This window comes from Euleptes europaea, chromosome 1 (genome assembly GCF_029931775.1).
Source record: "Euleptes europaea isolate rEulEur1 chromosome 1, rEulEur1.hap1, whole genome shotgun sequence".
NCBI classification, from domain to species: domain Eukaryota; kingdom Metazoa; phylum Chordata; class Lepidosauria; order Squamata; family Sphaerodactylidae; genus Euleptes; species Euleptes europaea.
In genome coordinates this window covers 53,969,187-53,994,233 of record NC_079312.1, presented here as the reverse complement: position 1 = coordinate 53,994,233, position 25,047 = coordinate 53,969,187, and the positions used below count along the sequence as shown (strand labels likewise).

At 43.4% G+C, this 25,047-nt stretch overlaps 1 protein-coding gene across 2 annotated transcripts in view; it reads right to left on the bottom strand.

Annotated features, from left to right (window-relative positions):
• Window positions 1-25,047, bottom strand: part of GRIP2 (glutamate receptor interacting protein 2) — a 492,450-nt gene that overhangs the window by 81,478 nt on the left and 385,925 nt on the right. For both annotated transcript variants that reach the window (XM_056861417.1, XM_056861426.1), the window contains exons 2-4: window positions 11,867-11,947; window positions 3,856-3,991; window positions 2,625-2,770 (exon numbers count right to left, since the gene is read on the bottom strand). In XM_056861417.1, coding sequence (XP_056717395.1) covers window positions 2,625-2,770; window positions 3,856-3,991; window positions 11,867-11,947 — 363 coding nt within the window. The remainder of the gene's footprint in view (window positions 1-2,624; window positions 2,771-3,855; window positions 3,992-11,866; window positions 11,948-25,047) is intronic.

Here is a 25,047-nt window from a genome sequence, read left to right as displayed (position 1 = left end):
TTGGGGGACACTCATCATACCAAGAACCGCCATTTCCCTTTCTCACAGCAGACTCCAGCTTTTAGAAAGTGGTCTTTCCGCTCACAGATGTCTAATAAATTCTGAAATCTTAGGTCTTTTCTGACCTCAGAAAGATACATTCATATCCTCGCTGAACCAAGAACAGTTTTGCCTACATTTCAATTGAGATCATTATTAAGTACCTCAACACAATCCAAAAGGAAATTAAAATTAGTACATTCTTAGCTTGGTACTTCAAGGAAGCAAAGTAAAATGGCTGTATTCAGCTGTCTTGCTAAACCATGGTTTAATCAAATTACGTCCTCCAAATGTAGACAAGCCAACAAATCGGAATTTTCCTGTTGGTCCTGAACAGGGGTTTCAAACTAGGGTTTGTTTGTTATTCACAGACAGTACTAACTGGGATATGCTGCGACAATTCAATTCATGAACACCAGTTTGAAGTAGCACTATCCCATAGTACTTGGCCACAGACAGTAGGGAAAATGTGTTCTCTCCTGGTACAGATAGAAAAGAGGTAACAAGCAGATAAACCAGGGGGTGGGGAAGGTCTCTGGCTCATTGGCAGAGCTTAAGTTTTGCTTGCAGAAGGTCCCAGGTTCAATCTCCAGGATCTCCCATTGAAAGATTAGGTAGTTGATGATGTGGAAGACCTCTGTCTGAGACCCTGAAGAGCTGCTTCCATTCTGAGTAGGGTAAATTGACACTGACAGACAAATGGTCTGGTAGTGTAAAGCAGTTTAATGTATTCGTGGACAAACCAGGGTTTGTTATGTATCCACAACTTCACATGACAATAGCTCAGGTTTTCATCTGTGGTGCCATCTCTTTGCCAGTCTGCCTTCTTCACGTTAACAAAAGAACATGAATATTTTACATTCATTTATAGTAAACTATTTTCTTTAGCAACTCTTTACAATCTTTCATCATCTAAATTAAATTAGCTCTTTAAGATATTTTGAGAAGTCCCAAAAACACACTTCACAGGCTTGATTACAAAAACAAAATTTCACTTGAATGTGAGAAATTTAGGCAGGCTGTCAGCTTCTAGCACAACATTTGAAAAGCATGAACTCGTGTTACAGTCTGTGGGTTAAGAAGAGTGTTCACTGTTTTCTGAACAGTTGAGAATCTTATGAAACCTTCTTAATCCATAGACAGTAACATCCTTTATATCACAAGTTGCAAATAGTAACAATTTACTTGCTCCGCCTGCCTGTGCTTACAAAACCTCAAGAATTGTCAAACACTTATAGATAACAAAATTCAGCATGGATGAAAAGAAAAGAATCTCACACAACACAAAAGCATTGGTTCCCAGATCCTAAAGCTAGGGTAGCACTGAGAAGGGTGAGATGGCACAAAATATGCAATGAAATCAGCATACTTAGGTAAAGCAAGAGGTTGAGTAATGGTTAGTGGCCCTCTTTAGGATGGCACGTAATTAAAGCAAGGTGCAAATGGGGTGACAGGGTGGATTTGAGATTCTAAGGTCGTTTATGCATGGATCACTCACGTTCACCCCCCGTCTGTCTCGGTTGTTCCTTATAGTTATGCATGAGTTTTCCCTCCATTAGAGATGACCTCGCTGCCATCCCTCACAAATCCTGGACCTTCCTGTTCCTCTGTTAACCCGATTCTTCCCTCTCCCCTGAAATCAGCCCAGGTGAAATCTCCGTGCATAAGGCAAAGTGCGGAACACGCAAGCTTAGTTTTGCTCACAGCCAATTACAAAGCAGTATGTCCAGAGGTGGGGATTCAAATACTTCCTGCTTTCTGGGAGCTCTTTCTGAGCAGAAGAAAGGCTTTTAAAAACGAAGGCTTGGATTTCTCCCCTGCTCCTCTTTTCAGATTGCTCAGTTTTTTGTTTTTTGTTCTTAAAATGCTTTTTTATGTGGCAATTGGGTTTGGGGGGGACTTTTCTCTCACTAAAGCCAATTGCAAAGCAGCATTTCAAGGGGCAGGGATTCAAATACTTCCTGATTTGAGCTTGGAGACTGCTAGCGCATAGACTCTGAACAGGAAAGTGTGGGTCCACCGAGCAACGAACCTCAGGTAAAACTCCCATGCATAAACGACCTAAGATGTTTTCTCACAACAGGACACACTGCCAAAAGGGGGGGGAGTTGATAAGGTACTGGATGGCAGATCAGAGATTTGCCGCTGGATCACTGTAACAGAAGAGAGACCTAACCAGCCTGTTACAAGGCAACAGACAAGAGCAGGCACCCATCCTGTTGAGAAAAAGTAGTTCCCTTGAGGAACCATTCTGCAACAATTGCCAAAGTTCCAAACAACTACGCACAAAATACCACACTTTACCTCAGGAGAAGGGGAAAAGATCAAGCAAACAGAGCAGAGGTGGCTCAGCAGCAGAGTTTGTGTTTTGAATGCAAATGGCCCAGGTTCAGCTGCAGACATCCTTAGTTAAAGGAACTTGGACAGAAAAATAGGGTTGAGACCTGGGAAAGCCACTGCCTGTCAGAGTTCAGAAAAATCAATAAAAGCCCGTTTCACATATTCGAGGGAAGGGGAAGCCGTCTCCTTCTTGAAGCATGGCTGAATTGTGACAAAAAAGGAATATTTAAAATGGAAGAACTAACCGGCTGGGGGTAGCTCATATTCTACTTCCAGTACCACCCTTTCTCCCACGTTCTTCAACAGGCTTATGATTTCATCATGTCGCAGTTTGGTCAAGTTAATCCCATTCACTGACTTGATGTAGTCACCGACGTTTAGCTGATCGCTCCTGTAACAGACAAACCAAAAACTCTTTGTTGATTTCTCCCCAGAGCCCATTTCATACCTGTGCATAGATCCTTTCTGGCTAACTATCTGGTATCTCTAATAAGGTCAAATAGTATTATTTAATGTGGCACTAGCAATAGGACATAAGCCACAGTCTACCTCCTGTATCATCTTTGGTTCCACATTCTTCAGCCTACTCATTTGCACAGTGTGAACTCCATGTGCAAATAAATAAATGGGAAGGTGGGGTGGGGCTAGGGAAAGGAACATAGGATTTTAAGAAGAAGAATAAGAGTTGGTTTTTATATGCCAACTTTCTCTACCACTTAAGGCAGAATCAAACCGGTTTACAATCACCTTCCTCTCCCCACAACAGACACCCTTTGAGGTAGGTGGGGCTGAGAGAGTGTGACTAGCCCAAGGTCACCCAGCTGGGCCCATGTGTAGAAGTGGGGAAACAAATCCAGCTCACCAGATTAGCCTCCACCGCTCCTGTGGAGGAGTGGGGAATCAAACCCGGTTCTCCAGATCAGAGTCTACTGTTCCAAACCACTGCTCTTAACCACAACAGCACACTGGCTTCTTAGATTTACAGGCTGTGATCTCTTCGCTGGCCAGGCTGATAGGAGTGTTCAAAAGCCATCCCAAGAACAAGGTTCTCAAAATGTAATTTTGCAGCCATTGCTTTGATCACAGCAAACAGACCAGAGTGGAATGCCAAGGCCGTGTCTTTCCAGCAATTCTTTTACATACTTGGTGAGCTCTATATCAACTATGGGCGAAAACGCGTGGGAGGTTTTACCTTGGATTTGCCACTCTCGAGATGCACATTTTCCCCATCTGAATTCTCAAAACTCTGCATGGGGGCTTATTTTTGAGTTCTGAGAATTTGGCTGGGGAAAATGTGCATTTAGAGAGCGGCAAATCCAAGGCAAAACCCCCCATGCATTTTCACCCTATCTGACACAACCCAAGGGCTTTTAAAAAAAAAACAAAAAAACAAGGAAAAAAACCTCTGCCAGCCCCTGCTGACCTTGTGAAACCCCCTTTCTCAGAATATTATACTTTCCACTGAGGTCGTCTCACCTTGCTGCCAGCCCTCCTGGTCTCAGATTGGAGACTCTCGGCTTCCCGTCTTTATCTGTGCCACCAGATATAGTTAATCCAAGGGTGCTTCCTTCCTTTTTGATCAGCTCCACAATTGTGACTCCTCTGAATTCCTCTGAGAGACAAAACATCGGGAACAGGTCAGGTCACTAGGCAATGTTAGACTCTCCAGCAGGCCTAAGAAGTCAAGCCAACAATCAGCCTAGCTGGAAAATAACAGGCAATAACGCTTATGATGAAAAGTTGGTAGCATTGCAAGGAAACCACCTTTGGTATACACCCCTCCGCCAAGACAGTGAGTATGAAGAAGAGTTAGAGAAACAGGAAAAGCCAGAGAAAATGACGGAATCTTTAAAACAACCCTCATGATAACAAACGAGAACAACTCTGAGTGACTACTCTCTGTAACGCGATTGTGAAAAAAGTGTTCTTTAATCATTCAGTTTAGGGCTTCAAGAGGGATGTTTGGGCAGTTTGACAGGAAGAGCAGATAAATAATGGGAAAAGTGTTCCTGGAGTGCACATAAAATACGAGATGTCAGATAAAGATTGAGCCTAATCTTTGTACTCACATGACAGCTTTCCCATTCATAGAGTTTTTGCAATCCTAGCTTCAGACTGAAAAGGCAGTGTCATTGGGAGATCCCCATATTCTTGCATGATCTTTCCTTACATGCATCCTTTTAATGTCACAGACAGCCACGGTATGCCATTATTTATTTAGTACATTTTATGCCACCCTTCCACCAAGAAGCTCAGGGTGCCGTAAAGTGTTCTCTTCTTTGTTTTATCCTCATAACAAGCCTGGTTGGGTAAGTTATTCTTCCAGATCTATGTCTTCCAGAGCATAGTCTGACATTCTAACCAGCATACCACATTGCAGTGGCTGTAGTACAATTGACAACCAAGACTAAAAAACAGTTTGCAAACTATGGCTTGAACTAATTGCAGTTACTAAAAGCACTAATGGCCTCACAATGAATACTATACCATGGTTAGATCCAAAAATGAAAGAGAAGAGGGAGAAAGAGGAAGGAACCATGTGATCGGGAACTCCTGATCTTTCAACCATTGTTGGGAGATAGGGCAAGCATTACACCTGTAGTAGGTCAAGAAGTGTTTTTTTTTTTAAAGGGACATAGGGGGGGAATGAAGGTATTCAAGAATGCACCAAGTTGAGAAGGTATGGGGGAGTTAATACATTTCAACAGCCTTATTTGTATTGTTCCTTCATTTCTGATTGATAAGTCACATGACTTGTAACACACTCTATACCAGACTGAGCCATTCATACTGGCAACTTGTAAAACATGCTTGACTCAAATGCATCACAAGGCTGAAGAGTGATAAATATTTATAGGGAGCCCATTATGTAGTACTTATTCTCCTTCACTCTTGCATTAATGTCAGATTGTTCTTTTCACAGGACCATTGTTATATTCTTCTTCATCTTACCATTACTAGCAGTGCAACCCTAAACAGTGTTACACTCTTCTATTGGCCATTGAAGGCAATGGTCAATGTGAAACATTACTACATATACAATTTTGGCATGTGATCAATATTTTATTTTTGGAAACTCACAATGTGTATCAAAGCTCTCAGGCAGACCTTGAAGGCTCAACTGGTCTCCAAGGCTGGTAGTTTAGAAAACATAAAACAAGCAAATTTAAAAAATCAAATGGGAAAAGCAGCTTTTAAATATGAAGCGATTCTAGAAGTCCTAACGAAGCAGTGGTATGAAGGGAACCACCTCAGAATTCATGCTCCCTGTAATGGAGTGCAGGGTGTTAGCAAACCTGTCGGGCAAGGGGCTGTGGAGCCCTCCAGTGACTCCCTCGGAAGGCCCACAAGCCTTATTGTGGAAGGGGGTTAGGCCAGCGTTACCAACTCAGAACTGGGAGATTTGGAGGGGAGCCTGGGAAGGGAGCTCAGCATGGATGAGATGCCATAGAGTCTACCCTCCAAAGCTGCCATTGACTTCAGGGTACCCATCTCTAGTCTGAAGATCAGTTGTAATTCTGGGAGAACTCCAGCCTCCACCTGGAGGTTGGCAACCTTACGAACCCTGACCATCCTTTCTCTCCTTCTGGCTGTTCTCCCAATAGCATAGGGGTCCTAGCTAGGGTTGCCAACCTCCAGGTAGTAGCTGGAAATCTCCTGCTATTACAACTGATCTCCAGCCGATAGAGATCAGATTACCTGGAGAAAAGGGCCGCTTTGGCAAATGGACTCTATGGCATTGAAGTCCCTCCCCTCTCCAATCCCTGCCCTCCTTAGGCTCCACCCCCAAAATCTCCAGGTATTTCCCACCCTAGAGTTGGCAACCCTAGTCCTAGCCCTCCTCCTTGGCCTGACTACAGGCCTTACAAGAGGCCTCCCAGTAGCAGTAGCCTCACCCCTGTGCCTCCCTGGCCCATCATATGGCAGTAGTGCGGCTCCCTGTCCCATCTTATGGGAGTGCTGCTGTTATGGGTGAGAGGCTCCACCCTCCCCTCCTGCCAATCCCCTCCTGTCTGTCTGAGTTTGTCAAGCACAGAACTGTCCTCTGCAGTCCCAGCATCCTTCAATTTCCAGTGTCCTGGAGAAGAGCTGCCAAGTTTGTTCTTGCCCCTGCTGGACTTGCTGTGGCCCTATTCTGGCACTGTTTTCTGGGGGTGCAGGTGGTGGCAGTAGGGTTGCCAGGTTCCTCTTAACCACTTTGGGAGCTTTTTGGGGGCGGAGAGGGACATTAATGCCGTAAAGTCCACTTGCGAGAGTGGCCATTTTCCTCAGGTGAACTGATCTCTATCGGCTGGAGATTAGTTGTAATAGCAGGAGATCTCCAGCTAGTACCTGGAGGTTGGCAACCCTAGGTGGCAGCCTCGCTGTTGGGCTGTCCAGGAGCCCCTTGGAGATGGGGAGTGTGGCCCAGAGGTGTCCCGACCATGGCTAGTAAGCCTGTGGGCTGAGCAGGACCTGGACACTCCCTTGAAAATATCTGACTAACCCAAAATACTCAGTAGGACATGTAACTGAGAGGCTGTGGAAGCTCATTTTTCTGAGAGCTAATGAAGCACAGTAGCTAATACAATCAGGAGCCCCTGGTTTCAATCTGCCATGAACTCAGTATCCCTAGGGAAGCCTTCCTCACAGCCTCTGACCTATATCTGGAGATTGCAGAAACTAGCAACCTACCATATACAGCTGTTGTAAGGAGCACAACAAGATAATGTCTGTGAAGCTCTTAGAATACTTAAAAGCACTTTGAACGATTGAAAACGCTATGTAAATGCTTAGCAGTAGTATTCATGTAGATAGCTGTTATTCAACTCTAGGAAAACAATCCCCAGCAATCTTCATTTCAGGAATGTAACTGAGTCCATAGAGAAATTTCAGACTGCGTTTACCTCATCACAGAGTTTCACTGCCTGGCTTGATACTAGATTAGTAACATTATTACAATTTCATTTCATTTATATCTCCTCCTTCTTTCCGTCATGAAAGTCAAGGCAGCATTCATAGGAGACCGGCATTCCAAGGAGGTCTCCCATCTAACCACTGACTAGACCCAAACTTGCTAAGCTTCAGCAAAGATACTATTTATCTATTTCAGACATTTTTATTCTGCCCTTCCCTCTAAGGAGCTCAAAGCAATATAAATGGTTCTTCCTTCCTCCATGTTATCCTAACAACCACAAACCTATAATGTCAGCTAGACCAAAAGAAACAGTAACAGTGAGCTTCATGCCAGAGCTGGGATTTGAGCCTGGATCTCCCAGATGCTAGCCTGACATTCCAATCACTACACCATATTGTATCTGGTGCCCTTCAGTTATACCTAGGGCTGCCAGCTCTGGATTTGGAAATACCTGGAGATTTTGGGGGTGGAGCCTGAGGAGGGCAGGGTTTGGGAAAGGGAAGGACTTCAGTGGAGTATAATGCCACAGAGCCCACTTTCTAAAGCACCCATTTTCTCCAGGTGAACTGATCTCTGTCGCCTGGAAATCAGTTGTAATCTCAGGAGATCTCCAGCCACCACCTGGAGGCTGGCAACCCTAATTATACCCTGGAGCCAAATTACTGTGGCCTTCCACAGGTAACCCTCACTTTCCTCATGGCTGTGGCTAGAACCTCATATGCACATAGCCAAAGTTACAGGCTACCGCACTTGGACACAATTTTTAATTTGAAGTCCCACAATCATTTTTAATGCTTTCTGTTTTTCTTAAATAATCTGGCTAACACCATATAGCCTTCAAGCCATCAGTTTGAATGTTGGGCTTAGAATGCTTTGATTTGTGTAATGCCATGATAGAAAAATATCATGCTCATTGGTTGCAGCCTTCAGAGTGTTAATTGATAAAGCAGACTTTGTAAAAGAGTTTATATACTTTAACAAGGAGCAGGGAATAATGTGGTGAACAAAGAGCTGGTTTGGAAGGCATTCATTCATCGCTATGCCCTAGTTTAACACAGCAACATCTCCTACTTTCCTAATGCTCTTGTTAAAATATCAAACTACTTTAATTAATGGCCAAGTACAATAGCGTATGCTTTCAGTTTATTGATCTAGAATCTCAGTGAGCGCAAGAAATCTTCCCACCATCCCCTGCTGCTCTAAATGGAATGCCATCTGGCATGATCTTTGAATTTTTCAAGAGGAAATTTGTAAGAAGTGACAAATCAACATTGATAGTGTCACAGTAAAAAGGTTATTAGCTTTTTCAGTGGGAGTTAACAATTGGTTTCTAAAAATTGCTTCACAAAATCACCCTAGCACAAATCCATTGTGGGTGAGGCACAAAGAGAAAATCTGTTTAGAATTCTCTCAGAACGTCTGATCAACATATACATGTATTTTATTTAAGATATTTATATGCTGGTTTTTTTCTAGCCAACTCACAGCAGTTTAGTTAAACCCCAATGCATTTATAAACAATAGTTTTCTAACACACACACACACACACACACACACACAATATAAGCAGAGTTAACACCCTCAGGAATCTAAAGTAGGCAAATGCCTACCGGAAAAGAAAAGTCTTATAAACTTTCCAAAATCCTAATAAGGAGGCGGCTTTACAGTTTTAGGAGCTAAACCATAAGGATCCTATTTCTTGACACTATCATCCTAAGCTGCCAGACAGAAAGAATAGGGAGCACGGCCCATTGACAAGACCTTGGTTGATTAGAGGTGTTACACAGTGAGAAACTTGAGGGTACCAGTTTGTGAAGAGCTTCAAAGGTCAACACCAGCACCTTGACTTGGGCTGGAAAAAGCACTCTGGGCAACCATTCCAATCTGCTTCTAAAGAGACAAGGCTAGACCCAGACAACCCATAACCAATCAGATAGTGCTACCTCTCTCAGGCAAACCCATTTCCTCCAGTCTGTCAACATTCCCTACAAGCATCATATGCACAGGGAAGAGAAGGCCAAGGTACCCCAGCAGGGTCTGTACATTCTCTCAGTGTGACAACATCCATCACCGCCAACCTAAAGAAAACCTGACGTTACTTCAAGGTAACAAACCATAAGCCGTTCCTCAAATATCTAATTTACATTCTGAACATGGAGATTTTTTTTCTTTTTAACATAAGTAAGAAGATTATGACTGTCTAAGTTTGGCTAAGAGTTAGTTATCTTGGACAATGCCACAGAGCTGAGAAGGAATGAAAACTTAAAAAAAAAACAGTCAGGGCATAGTGGGATATAAAAGATGGTTGATCTTTCCACAATACTAAGCAACAGGCAATCGCAAGATGCAACGCACAAAGGGGTCAGTGACATAGTGTTGTTCTCCGTCCTGAACAACCTGGTGTTACACAAGGGTTTCTTGCCTCACCCTCAGCTCCAGATCATTTGTGAAGCATAATAAAAGAAAAAAGCATAGGGCGGGAATAAATGAACAGCTTTCAAAGTTGAGGGAGGTAAGCAGTGGGATCTTCCAGGGATCTGTATTGGGACCCACCAGTGGTATTTAAAGTAGTTACCAATCCACACATCCTCTTATCTTAGAATTGTTAGGTTTACTCAGAACCTTTGGTGAAGAAACTTGTCAAACACTTTTAAAACTCCAAGCATACAATGTCTATGGAAGACTAACAAAATTTCTGGCTGGGTAGGAGCTTTCATGAGCCACAGCTCACTTCTTCAGAACTTCATGCAGAAACATCTGAAGAAGTGAGCTGTGGCTCACGAAAGCTCCTACTCTGCCAGAAATTTTTGTTAGTCTTTAAGGTGCTACTGGACTCTTGCTCTTTTCTACCGCTAGTGACAGACTAACACAGCTACCCATTGTAATCAATGTCTATTGAGTCGCCCCTGTCTACATGCTTGCTGACATTGTCAAAAACATTCTACAGGCTGAGTATCCCTTACCCGGACACCCGATATCCATACTGGCCCGAACACTGGACTTTTTAACCTGGCATGCAGGCATTACTTACAGGCCCTCAGCAGCATGCCAATTTGCTTTCTGATGGTTCAGTGTACACAAAATCATTAAAAATATTGTTTAAAATTACATTCAGGCTACATGTACAAAGTGTACATGAAACATAGATAATTTCATGTTTAGACTTGGGTCCCATCCCCAAGATATCTCATTATGCATACACAAAAATTCCAAAATATTCCAAAATACAGAAAGATCTGAAATACGGACCACTTCTGTTCCCAAGGAGTCCGGATAAGGGATTCTCAACTTGTATAGGAGTTGTGATGATTCCTCTTCAGCATGCCTTGTTGATCTATGTGTTTAACAATTCTGTCTTCCATGACACTTTTCTACTAATTTTCCAGGGACTTGGTTCATTAAAAAAAAATTGGCATGATACTGGTTATTTGACAGTCTTCTGGCACAGAGGCTGATATTCATGACAAACTATATATCTTTGTTAGAACATCAGCAATTTAATTTTTAGTTCACTAAGAATTCTTGGGTGCATACCATCTGGACGAGGTGTATTGTAGTGGTTAAGAGCAGTGCTTTGGAGTGGTGGACTCTAATCTGGAGAACCGTGTTTGATTCCCCACTCCTCCACACAAAGCCAGCTAGGCTACCTTGGGCTAGTCACAGCTCTCTTAGAGCTCTCTCAGCCTGACCTACCTCACAGGGTGTCTGTTGTGGGGAGGGGAAGGGAAGGTGATTGTAAGCCGGATTGATTCTTCCTTAAGTGGTAGAGAAAGTCAGAATATAAAAACCAACTCCTCCTCCTCTTCTTCTACTTGTTAGGTATGTGCCGCTGCCACCTGAGTCCAATGTGGAATCCACTGGTGTTGCTGGAACTTCTGAAGCTTGCCTGGACTTAGCCTGTGGCGGCACAGGAAGTGGCAACAAAATACCTTGAGATGATGCTGGTGGCCATATGCTTCTCAAATGGGCTTCTGGCAGGGCCTATTGCTACTCCTCCCCCACCCGTGCTTTCAGCTGCACGTGCTGCCTAGTGGCACTGGGGAAGGGGGGGGGGTTCATGAGCAGAGGCAGTGCTCCTGACAGCCACAGCAGCAGCACTCCCAGCTGGACTCTCCACCCCATGTCACTGAAGATAGGGCGTGTGTGTGGTGCAGACAGCTGGGAGCATGGTTGCTGGGAGGGCTGGTGAGCAGGAAGTAGAAGGATGCACAGCCAGGTGGGTGACAAGAGAGGTGTGTGGGGGGGGGGGCTGATGGTGGGCAGAGGAGCCTTTGGGCACTATCTGCATTGGGGGAGAAGAGGAGGAAGAGGAAAAGGAGGAGGAGGAAGAGAAGGAGAAGAGGAAGAGGAACAGGAAGAAGAGGAGGAAGAAGAAGAGTTGGTTTTTATATGCTGACTTTCTCTACCACTTAAGGCAGAATCAAACCGGTTTACAATCACTGCTCTTAACCACTACACCAAGCTGGCTCCCTGTGGATGCCCATAATAGTATGCACATATAGTGAAAGTAGCAGTTAGTCAAACTGATTATACGTTCAAAGCAACTGGAATATTAAGTACATGTGAAAAAGAAAGCATTCTTGCAGTTACCGGGAATACTTTGCCTTCTTGAAACTAATGCTGTGTCCAATCCTCCCGTGTCTTTGCTCCCTTTTGAATAAGGACCATCATCTACAAGAAAAAGAAAAATAGAGAATGTTAACACAAAAGGATTTTTTTAAAAAATATTCTTAACACTTCCTGAAAGCTTGCTTGCACAGTCCTTTCCTTCTTTGGAGTTAGTGCACACAATACTATTGCCACAGAGATGGTGGTTAACAACTAGATCCCTGTGGCAACTTCTTCACCGCACCTGCAGTTGTATTTAGAGTAGAGCTTGAGAAATCCCCGTCACCACGACATCATGAGACTTGGACATTTCATTGGGGCCATTACTATTTTCAGCAGTGTTTTTATTGCAGTGTCTCCCAGTGATCTTTACTAGAAATACAGTGCTTATTCACCAATTCACTTGAGAATGTTTTGTAGTATGGCATAAAAATGCATGCGTGTGAAGTTCTCGTCGTTGCTTGGTTACACATTAACTTGACACTCTTCAGTGGTGGTGGGTGCATTCATTTCTTAGCCAGCTGCTTTCTGTACCGGTTCCAATGTTCAATTAAAAAAAGCATTGTAAAGCACAAATGTAATTATGAGAAATGGGAAGAAGTCAGGTTAGAGTTACAGGATAGCTCTTGTGGCGGTGATGACAACCAGGGTTACCCCCATGCGTATTTATCCCATTTCTGTCACAGCTTTAATAAAATTACAAGAAACGGTCGAGCTTCGAATTAAGTGCTGTGGCAGCAATAACGATAAAATGTGGTCATTAAAATACGAAATACTGAAGGCTCAAAAATACGCCTGGCTCTACAGCCAAGGAAAGGTTGTGAAGGCCTGATTCAGAGGGTCTTAAGGCACACCTTGGTCCCATCATGTAGCAAGCCGTCACACCCCCAGTTCCATAATTCAGGCAGAATCAAAGCTACTTGCCACACTATATGAGCCACTATAGATTATGGCAGAGCGATGGCGGGGAAAGCACCATTCTCAGCAGCATTCCTCTGGAAAGGGCAATGTGCGCAGCAGCTTATACCGAGTGACTTGCAGATATATCCCTAAGTGGAAGGGAATCAGAAGCAGCAGGGAGTTAAAACGATAAAGAGCCCATGAATCATCAGTGGCGCTTTCCTTGCCTCAGATGAATGCATAAGGAACAGAACAGACATGGGAAGGAGTAGGAAGCCTATTACTAATGGAGATCCAGGATACCTACTTTCACCAGTTTCCCTTTACACCGGGGTTTCTGAGACCCTGTCAGCTGGAGAGTGCAAGCAACTAGTCATGATGCGTATCTATTCTCTCCAGGATCAGATGAGCATGCCTATTATATTAGGTGCTTTGGAATACAGGCAAGACAATGCTGCTGCAGTTGTCTTTTGGGGGGGCTTCCTAGAGGCACCTGGTTGTCCACTCTGTGAACAGACTGCTGGACTTGATGGACCTTGGTCTGATCCAGCATGGCCTTTCTTATGTTCTAATCACTCACAGTTACCTAAAATAATCAGCTAGAAGTGCAGCTTGAGATCAATAGGGTTGCCAGCTCCGGGTTGGTAAATACCTAGAGATTTGAGGGGTGATGTTTGAAAAGGGTGGAGTTTGGAGAGGGGAGGGACTTCTATGCCATAGATTCCAATTGCCAAAGCAGCTATTTTCTTCAGGGGAACTGACTTCTATCACCTGGAGATCAGTTGTAATAAGGGGAGATCTCCAGTCACCACGTGGAGGTTGGCAACCCTAGTGATCAAGGATGATAACACAGCAGTCAGTTGTGGCACACTAAGTTTCACGTCTGGCGCTGGATATGGAAAACTTCTGTGAGCATGAAACCAATACTACTTCCCCAGATCTGTAACCCCTTTCCAGGAGAACAGCCAGTAACTACCCAGTTTGATTTATTTTTCAGGAAATAACCCTCTATAAGGGTGAAAGAATATCAATCCCATAAGTTTTAAGAATTGTGAAGAAACTCATAGGCTCTAGACATGGAATAATACATCAGGATACCAACAGGGCACTAAATCATCATCCCTGAATTGAGTATCCTATTCTTAGACTCTCTTATTTTCAGTCGGCTTTTCTTGCTGCATCTTCAGTTAGTGTGGAGCAAAGGAAGAAGGGACAGAAAAAAAGGTTGGAGAAAGAGCCTTTGAAAGAACATCAGTTTAAAAACCAGATCAACACAATTAAACTTATGGTTTATTTCTTATGTGAATTACCTACCCCAAGGATACGTAAATAAGTATACACTCCTAAATCTTTCTCCATGTTTATTAGTTGCATCAAACCACAGAAGCTTCAGGACAGACTGAATAAGCTGGTTGTGAAGAGCGAGGACAGCACCATGTTCAAGGTGGGAGGGGTGGTCAGAACTTTAGTTCCCTGCTCCATCTTTGGAGGTGTGCCATGATGACTACTAGGGATGTGCCTTTTCGTGTTGTAGCTTCTCCTCTGGGGAATTCTCTGTTCACCTGTGATCTATTCTTTTAGGTGCCAGGTGCAGATGTTTTCAGCCTTTAATCGTAGTCTTGCTCTGGAAAGTGTGGTTCAGTGTCTTACGCATTCTTGCTTACGATCGGCTTCATGAGGTGAGGATTTAAATCCTACAGGCTACTGTGCTAGGAGGAATCTGGCATCCATACATTCAACATGGAAGGACCATAACTCCATGACGTAACATAGGCTTTGTATGAATAAAGCCTCAGGAATCCCAGCTGGCAAAGATTTCTTCTAAGTCCCTGGACAGCTACTGCTAATCAGAGTTGAAAGTGAATGCATTCATATAGGTCCGTAAGACGTTACATGCCCAACCTTGTACTGCTTAAGTGTAGTCGTCTTGCAAAGATCCTTTCAAGGCCAGCTGAGATTACCAGTATAAACCGCTTTATGTTCAGATGATGCTATTGTGACGGTTGCAAGTTTCTCAGGAGAAAAAAGTGTCACAAAGACAATGAAGGCCACTGAAATAATGGCCTCATACTTCACATCCTCTAACATACTATTTGACCTCAGATAAACTTTTACTTTCACTCTAGAGGGAAACTTAAGAGAGGGGAGATTTATGTTTGAGTTCCTAATGCTACAATTGTTTTTACTCAGTGCACTAAGCAACTGTGTTTAGACGTACAATGTGATGAAAGCACGTTAACCACTGGTCCTTCTGGCAAACCATCGTCTCTTCTGACCAGCAGTTGTTCCCCAAAGCAATTCATCTTGAAGAGACTACATGTACCGTTGCCCGATCTACCAAATTACTATTAGCCCACAGCAACTAACAGTGTGCTTGGGAATAATAATTTGCAACTATTTTAAAGCACTACAATTGATCAAGAACAATGGGGAAAAAAGTAGACAACTTTTATTTCAAGCAGGCAGGTGGACTGGAAAAGTTCTGGGACTCCCTAAGGGTTTAGTTGAGCTCGTCAGAACAATTCAGAACCTTCGGAGCTCCTAAAACAATGGGCTCAGAAAGAAGATGATAAGGAATCCTTGAGTTATGGGCACCACCTAGCTCACTCTGCCCGTGGCGCAGAGTGGTAAGCTGCAGCCCTGCAGTCCAAGCTCTGCTCACGACCTGCGTTCGATCCCGACGGAAGTCAGTTTCAGGTAGCCAGCTCAAGGTTGACCCAGCCTTCCATCCTTCCGAGGTCGGTCAAATGAGTACCCAGCTTGCTGGGGGTAAAGGGAAGATGACTGGGGAAGGCAATGGCAAACCACCCCATAAACAAAAGTCTGCCTAGAAAACGTTGTGATGTCACCCCATGGGTCAGGAATGACCTGGTGCTTGCACCGGGGACCTTTACCTTTACCTAGCTCAGGATGCCTCTTGGCAATTTGCAAGCCAAGATAAAGGGTGGAGTTTTGCATTTAACACAAAGAAACAAATGAGATAGAACTTTGCTATGTATTCGATCGGCCCTTGGAGCCACAGCATTCCAATTCTAGAAGCAAAGGTTGACTGTACTGGGAAACCGCAGAAGGCAGCTGAAAAGCAATCAGCCATCTGCCTCTCATTAAAAGCAATTTAGCAGTCCCATACCAATCACCAAAATGTTGAAACGTTCTTTTGGTAACGCCAGGACTATGCTGAACCCCTCAAAATCAGCAAGTCCTTGCTGGAGGTGTGCTACAAAAAATAAACAAGCTTGGCCGCTAAGCCAGCATCTCAAAAATCCTGCCCTCGGCAAATCCGCTTATCACCGCCAGGAGCCTCCGCAAACAGCTAAATGGCCTGAGTCAGCAATAATAGATCCATGCTGGCTATTTGCAATTACCCATTCAAGGAGGATGCCGGTCATCAAACTCCTCTGGCATTACACTGACAGTTCAGATGACAAACAATTAGCACCAAGACTTCCCTTTCTCCACCTCAACTCTTCTCCCCAGCCCAGGGGATGATGCTAAAGTGTTTGTTTTTGCTCATTAGCTGACTGAAATGTTTGAGCAGTCAAGGAAGGTGCTTGTTGAAGTGTGAATTGGCATTTGCTTGCATTCATTTCCCTGCTGTGTGCCTTTTGTTCATGTTTGGCTGGCTTCCCGCTTTGTCAATCAAATTTATTTTATTAGAGATTTCTTTTAACACCCCATCCACAATGAAGGCTCTTACATCAAGTGTTCGGCAAGATCCCATCTTATTTCTTGGCCTGTCATGCAGAACGCAGTCGAAGGAGCTTCATTGGAACATCTGTTCCCCTTACTGCGACAAGAGCTAGTGTAGTGCTTAGAGTGTTGGACTAGGATCTGGGAGTCCCAGGTTCAAATCTCCACTCTGACATAGAAGCTTGCTGGGTAACCATGGGCCAGTCCTACGTTCTCAGCCTAACCCACCTCATAGGGTTGTTTTGAGGAGGGGTGAACAATGTAAGCGGCTTTGTTTTCCCACTGAGGAGAAAGGTTGGGAATAAATCAAATAATTAAAATATTCTCTTCCAGTTAAAAGAGTTCTTTTATTTGGTCCAGATCAGAGAGTCCAGTTGGCATTTTACCGCCTGCTGGGGTATACTAGGTATCTCCCCGCAAGGAGTTTCCTTTTGTGACATTTATGCTTAACGCACATACCTGAAGTGTGGCCCTGCAACATTTAGATGTTTTGAAGCTTCTCCAGTGCCAGCCATTTTGAATATTTTCCATGAGCTGTATTACTGATGGAAAATATTGAGAGCCAGAGTGGTGTAGTGGTTAAGAGTGGTAGTTTGGAGAGGTGAACTCTAATCTAGAGAACCAGGTTTGATTCCCCTCTCCTTCACATGAACGGCAGACACTAATCTGGTGAACTAGGATGGTTTCCCCACTCCTCCACATGAAGCCTGCTGGGTGACCTTGGGCTAGTCACAGTTCTCTCCGAACTCTCTCAACCCCACCTACCTCACAGGGTGTCTGTTATGGAGAGAGGAAGGTAATGTGATTATAAGCCAGTTTGATTCTTCCTTAAGTGGTGGAGAAAGCCGGCATATAAAAACCAACTCCTCCTCCACCTTCTTCCAGCCTACTTCTGCAAACACAAGTGTTTGGCAGAAAACTGTTTTGCCAATTAAATTTTATATATGTTACATATTATTGTGTGTTTATAGATATAATCACACACACTATTTCTTCTCGATGCAATAAAAACCAGGTCAGATAAGATCTAGTAAATTCCCTTCTAGTGTTTTATACATAAAATCAAAGGGGAGGGGAACACAAGTTGTAACATTATTAATATTAAACCACTGAACACAATAGAAACCTGACTGAACTCAAGGTATTTAGCAAAACCGCAACACAAGAAAAAATACAGATTTGGATAAATATTTCAAAAGCTGGAAACATCAAAAATATTTGTTTATATATTTTATGATTTAAGCATAACGAAAAGCAGATACTGCAAAAATCCAAATTTTACATTATATTTCTGTAGAAACAACAGGAGTAGTTTCCCATGACTCAGCAGCATTCACATTTACCAAAGCTGTTCGTCACTGTGACTCACAGGCAGTTAAAAAAACTCAGTCCTGTCTCATACATTAAGAGCTTGTTAAAAAAATAAGCAGAAATCTCCCAAGCGTTCCAAATCCATTAGGATTCCTATCATGTAGGGTTACCAACCTCCCAGTGGTGGCTGGAGATTTTCCACGATTACATCTGATCTCTAGGCGACAGAGATCAGTTGCCCCAGAGAAAATGGCTGCTTTGGAAGGGGGACTCTATGGCATTACACCCCACTGAAGTCCCTAACCGCCCCCAACCCCTGCCCTCCTCAGGCTCCACCCCCAAAATCTCCAGGCATTTCCCAACTTGGACCTGGCAACCCTATTAATATGAAAACCAAGCAATAGTATCTATACAGAGAGAACTGAATTTGAACTGGCATGTAGAAACTGAGAAATACTACAGAGATCAGCTTCCCTGGAGAAAATGGCAGCTTTGGGGGGGTGGAATCTATAGTATCACATCCCCACTGAGTTTTCATCCCTTCCCCAAACTCTACCCTCCTCAGGGTCTGCCCCCAAACCTCCAGGAATTTCCCATCCCAGAGCTGGCAAACCGAGAATGAAGAAAGGTTTGGGAAGCACCCGCTTTAAGGGAGATGGCATAGTGTATTTAGGAGGTTTGGTTGGATTCTAGGAAGTTTTTATGTTGATGGAAGGATTTCCTTCATCTCCCTCTCCTCCAGGAACCATAAATGCCCCCCCAAAAAATGTTGCTCTATGTGGACAGAGGACCATCAGGAACACCATTGGAAGAGGGCATTTTGCATTAAAATGGGAGGCAAGGGAGTTATACTGTGGAAATCTTCCCATTTGCACAAAAGCGGAATACATGAAGCTGCCTTATACTGAACCAGCCCCTTGGTCCATCACAGTATTGTCTACTCAGACCAGCAGTGGCTCTCCAGGGTCTCAGACAGAGGTCTTTCACATCACCTACTTGCCTAGTCCTGTTAACTGGAGATGCCAGGGATTGAACGTGGGACCTTCTGCATGCCAAGCAGATGCTCTACCACTGAGCCACAGCCCCTCCCGGGGGAAATACTCTGGGAAAACGGCAGCTGGAGGCCTCGCTGCCGCCGCAGTCCAATGGGGGCAACATAAGTCACCCTACCCCAACAGTTTGCACAGTTTGCACAGCGCAAGAGGCACAGATGCCAGAGCAGGGGTGATGCTGGCTCCTATGGGTATCCCCCCCCCTTCAGGATTGCACGGTTAGTCAGGAAGCCATGGGCTAAAATTGAATGCTTTGGACAAGTTCTGAGCTTCAGTTCTTCCATTGTTAAGATGCAGGCAGAGTGACCTATTGCAATAGTTAAATCAGAAAGACTATAAAGCATTTGAGGAATCCAGAGTGCTATTTAAACAGTCAACAGAAACAAAAACTCCACCATATTACCTCAGCCTATTTTTTACAAGACCAAAAATAACTTTACACATACAAAAGTCAGAGGAGAAAGCACTCAGACAGGAAGTAGCTATTTAGGAAGAACCACTGAGATGGAAAAAAAAACAACCCACACCATATAGCAATTCATTTTTCTTATTGAGGAGATACTGCCAACATCCATTTGAAAGAGAAACTGGTACCACGCAGCTGCAATTGGCAAACCAGATAGCGCCTGATTCAGTAATGAGTCAAATTAAGCAGTTTGCCATCTTCTCTTTGTGCGCTCTGACATCTTCCTCATTCTGCGGGAAAGAGGACAGCCTGCTGCTTTGATATCTTCTTTACGAGTAATTTATTACAAATGGATCCAAACGTTTCGGAACACAATCCACTCTCTCGCGTTGCTTGACCCATGCCAAGATTTTACCGCAGGTAGCCCCCACAGGAAATAAAACACACACATGACCCAGCAGTAAGAATCATTATGTGGTCGCAAAGGAGGAGCGGTAGGAGCTACTGGACAATGCCTCTCGCGTTACAAGCGGTCAAGGGACTATAGTCAAGGGACTACAAAGTCAAACCTGGATCAGACTTACTAAATGTCATTTGTGAAATCCTTGCCGGCAATGTCGCAAATATAATAAAAGTTTACCGCCACCTGCTTTCCAATTTTCCCGGCGCCTTGCCTCTCTTTGCTTTCTCAGCAGTACTGGCAAGGGATCTTTTTACTCTAATTACTGTACAATTTCAAGGAATTTGGGGCAGTGGGGAAGGAAGGGGACACAAAGTAAGTTTAGCAACATTACCAACCTGTTCAAGGGCGAGGAAGGGATGGAGGGAAATCGTTTTACAAGGCTGCCCCCCCCCAAAAAAAATCAGAGGCTTTTTAGCTCTCCTATGTTTGTTTTTAAAAAAGACCACTGCTTTCAGTCAGTATCTAACAAGCATTGAAATATACACAGAGAAATGGTCCAGTGGCTAACTGATGATGGGAAAGCGGAAGCACAGACTCCTGTTAAACCACCGTTATCTTGTACCCATCGAGGCTTATTTTTTTTTTTTTGCCTGCAGCAACAGTTTTAAGACTCACAACATTGTTATGAGCTTCAACAGTTGCTGAATTTCAAACTTTACTTTCCAATAGTTTTCATAGGGAGTTCATCCCAAATGGTACATGGTTCCAACACAAAATCCTGCTAATTCATGCAGACACACATGCCCCATGAGCCCTGCTTCTTACTCATAATTATTGCTGCCAACGGGCCTGGAGAAAAAGGTCCTGTCCCTTTAATAGAGACTTAATGTGTTGAAATGGGCAGCTGAAGCTTTTTCATGGCATGGAGGTAAATAGTATAATTTATCTAGGGTTGCCAACCTCCAGGTGGTGGCCGGAGATCTCTTGCTATTACAACTGATCTCCAGCCGATAGAAATCAGTTCCCCTGGAGAAAACGGCTGCTTTGGCAATTGGACTCTATGGCACTGAAGTCCCTCCCCTCTCCAAACCCTGCCCTCCCTCAGACTCCACCCCCAAAATCAGGTATTTTCCAACCCAGAGCTGGCAACCCTATTGGTATTTGCTGACGACTGAACAGGTATCAAAAGGGACAGCAAGAGGACCAGTTTAAGAGTTGGCAACCCTACTTGTAACTATAACTGTAGATTATAATCCCAAATTCATTGAAAAAGTAACATGCTGATGTTGGGGGGAGAACAGTTATACTATTGGTATTTGCTGACAATTGAACAGGTATCAAAAGGGACAGCAAGAGGACCAGTTTAAGAGTTGGCAACCCTACTTGTAACTATAACTGTAGATTACAATCCCAAATTCATTGAAAAAGTAACATGCTGATGTTGGGGGGAGAACAGTTATACTCATGACAGATGGGGTTTAGGTGACCCTTCCCAAACAATGCACTCTTGCACCCAGCCTTTCCACTTGAGAAGCATGTTGGAGCTCTTGCCAGCAGCATTCTCTTTGGTTTACACTAGGCTGTGGATAGGGTTGCCAACCTCCAGGTAATGGCTCCACCCCAAAAACCTCCCGCTGGTGGCAAAGAGGGACCTGGTAACCCTAGCTGTGAATTATCCTCCCTTCTCAGCTCATCTCAACTAGCCATACTGAACCGTGCATTTGTGGCTTCCATGTTGGACTACTCAATATACGGGCCTGCCCTTGAAGACAACTCAGAGGTTTCAGCTGCTGTAAATGCATGATCTGGTATCTGGTACAGGAAGGCATGTCCCTGTGGTAGTTGAACTGGCTACCAATTAGCTTCCCAGTTAAACTGAAGGTCTTGAAAGCTCTTAATGACCAGAAATCCATATACGGTACATGAAGGACCACCTGACCCTATATGAATCCAGTTAATCTGGCCAGCAGATCCTATGGAGGTACCTAAACTTGGATGGGTTATGTACAGCACAGGCAAGATTATGTGCCTTTTCAGTGGCTGCTCAACATTCTGAAATAATTTGCCTGGGGAGGAGGTTTGCAAGTCATTGTTCCCTCTTCTTATGAAGCAAGCTTTTGGCTAATTATCTGGTTAACTGACTGATGCACCAATCCATTTAAACTTTATTGTATGCATTCCTTACTTTTTATCCAGCTCTGCATACTGCCTTGCATACCCAGAAAGTTAATGAGTACATGTATAAATAAAATCGACCATGATTTCAGTGTGAATGCAGTCACAGGCAGATAGATGCAGAGTACCACAAAGCATTAGAGAGTTATAGAAATGCTTTAATTCATTTTCATCACTTGAATACCACCAGGTGGTTTAACAGCATTAAGGTAATTAATCTGCCTTACCTGATTTTGAGTATTCCAAAGAGAATGTTCTACTGATACCTGATGCTGTAGCATAGCAGAAGGCTAAGTGAGTATGGACCCGATCAGTGCTTTGAGAGATGTTTTCAGCTTTCCAAGAAAGATAAATAAAATCTTCCTTCACCCCATGTATAATGCAAGAGTGCCCTATCTTGTTAGGACTTCCAACCCCATCACACCTGATTAGGGTTGCCAACCTCCAGATACTAGCTGGAGATCTCCTGCTATTACAACTGTTCTCCAGCCGATAGAGATCAGTTCCCCTGGAGAAAAAATAGCCGCTTGGGCAATTGGACTCTATGGCATTGAAGTCCCTCCCCTTCCCAAACACCACCCTCCTCAGGCTCCACCCCAAAAGCCTCCAGGTATTTCCCAACCTGGAGCTGGCAACCCTACACCTGATGCAGATCTGCCTTTTATTCAGCACAGTACTGAAATAACCTGCCGGTAGGAAGGAAATAGGGGCTGGATCTGTCAGAGTAAGTATAGAAGCTCCTCTGCCTGGTGGATCACGCTTCAATTCCTAAACATGGTTATTAAAGAATTTAATTAAAAAACCCAGAAACTTATACTAGTACTCTGAACGCAATACACCCATCCTCAAAGGCAGTGCCTCAAGGGTGAGGCTTTCCTCACACAATACAGCAGGAGAGCAAGAAGCAACCCAACACGCTTACTTTTTTAAGCCTTCGGGGGAAGAAACCTTCTGTCACACTTATCAGACCAACAATTGTGAAGGAATAAGCTCATTTAAGGATGACACTCAATTGGCATTTCCTTATCTGACTATTAAAATGCCATTTCTGAAGTTGCCACTAAAGAGCCGCAGTCAGGTTTTTCTGAAACCTGAATTTATTACCGACAGTCCCAAGCCAGATAAACAGGCAAATCCATTAATCCTAGTGGGATCAGGAAAAAGTAGTAAAATGTTTCTCAAAAAAGAATTTTTTTTTAAATGTGGCCGTTTACCCAAAAACCTTTTCCTTTCAGAACAATTGTATGTGGTAGCTAGAAAATCAATAAATACTGAAGCCCTGACTAGAAGTGTGTTTCCTAAGGAAGCCTCAAAGGTTGAGCTGGAATCTATGAAAGCTTATAAAATAATCATATTTATTATATAGTGTACACAACAGATTTCTTAAAAGCGCTGGGACTGGAATGCGGGCTACATATAAAACCACCAGTATAAACTACTACAAAGATATCAAACACAGTTGATGATACACTTATTATAAACGACCAATACAAGACCATACGCGTTTTCAGTCATATTAGTCATTTATTTATTTATTATTATATCCTGCCCACCCCAGCAAAGTCGGACTCATAAGTGTATCGTCAACGTGTATCATCAGCTAGGGTTGCCAGCTCCAAGCTGGGAAATACCTGGATATTTTTGGGGCGAAGCCTGAGGAGGATGGGGTATAGGGAGGGGAAGGACTTCAATGCCATAGAGTCCAATTGCCAAAGCGGCCATTTTCTCCAGGTGAACTGATCTTTATCAGCTGGAGATCAGTTTTAATAGCAGGATATCTCCAGCTAGTACCTGGAGGTTGGCAACTCTAATCATCAACTGTGTTTGATATCTTTGTAACAGTTTATGCTGATGGTTTTATATGTCGGCTATATTCCAGGCCCAGCGTTTTTAAGAAATCTAGGGTGTACTGTAAACTATAGAACATAATTATTTCATAAGCTTTTATAGTTTTCAGCTCAACCTTTGAGGCTCCCTGTACTTTTCTGGTTGAGTCCTTTCCCCCTTTTTTGTTGTCTACTTGTTTCCAAAGGAATACATTTATTACCATCTTTCACTTTGTGGCAAGAAACGCTTTAAAAAAAGGAAAGAAACATGAATTTTTAGATTGAACATGATTCAAGTTACTCTTAACATCTCAGTTTTAAAATGAAGCTCATATTAATCTGCCACTCAGATTTATTTTTTAAAGTTATAAGTGGAAAATGTTCTTGTGCAAGTAGCTACAAATGATGCAAGACTTGTCATTGAGATTTTAGTCACATAAAAAAGAAGTTATATACATTTTTAACTAGAAAACAGTTTCAATTAATATTGAAATTTGATGGAGAATACCACTGAATTCCTGGAAAACCAAGGTTGGCTATTGCTCAGTTTTTCTGTGATTAGAGGGAAGGTATGATTTTCACAGATTCTCCTCTCCTGCTGTAAACCTTCAACTGCCCACTCATGCTGTTTCAAGGTGGGGGTTTCCTGCTCCCCAAGAGCAGCTTTTCAGGAGGCATTTTGGGCTACAGAAAAAAGGGAAGGCAAGAAAGTTGTACCCTACTTACTGAAATCCATCCATCAGTGGCCAAACTCAAGTGTTGCTGTAGGCCTGGGGAGACTCGGACCAATCCACAGTTTGCCATGAATTTCACTGGGTAACCATGGGCTAGTCACTCTTTCAACCTAGCTTACCTCAACAAGTTATTAAAAACATGAAATGGAGGATGGAAGGACCATGGACAGGATAAAAATGTAATAAAAACTTTAATTGGTCTGTATCCCACATTCCTTGCCAGATTATCAGAAAAATGTGCATGGGGTTACTGTCACAACAATCAAAAGGGAGTCAAGAGGAAGAAACTTGCCAAAGTGAGCATTACAAACTAGCTGGGATCTGAACCAAGAACTCTCTGGTCCAAGTTCATTACTCTCACTATACATTGAGATCCACTATACAGTAATGCAGCAATTCATGCTACCTTCCCTACGATTAAAATCTGCCTATTTAAAAATATTAAATTGGATTACAGCTGAAATTTTGGGAAACCTAAGACACACACAGAGAGAGACATATATATTTCAGAGCTTGATATGCTGGCAGCTATGTGTGCGTTTTAATCCATATGAGTGGGTATGGGAGCATTTTTAATAGCAAAAGAGGCGAGAGGAAAAGTAACGAACCTACCCGCGCCCATCTCTTTCCAAGCATTCCCCACAGCCCAGCCCAGGATACCTAGCA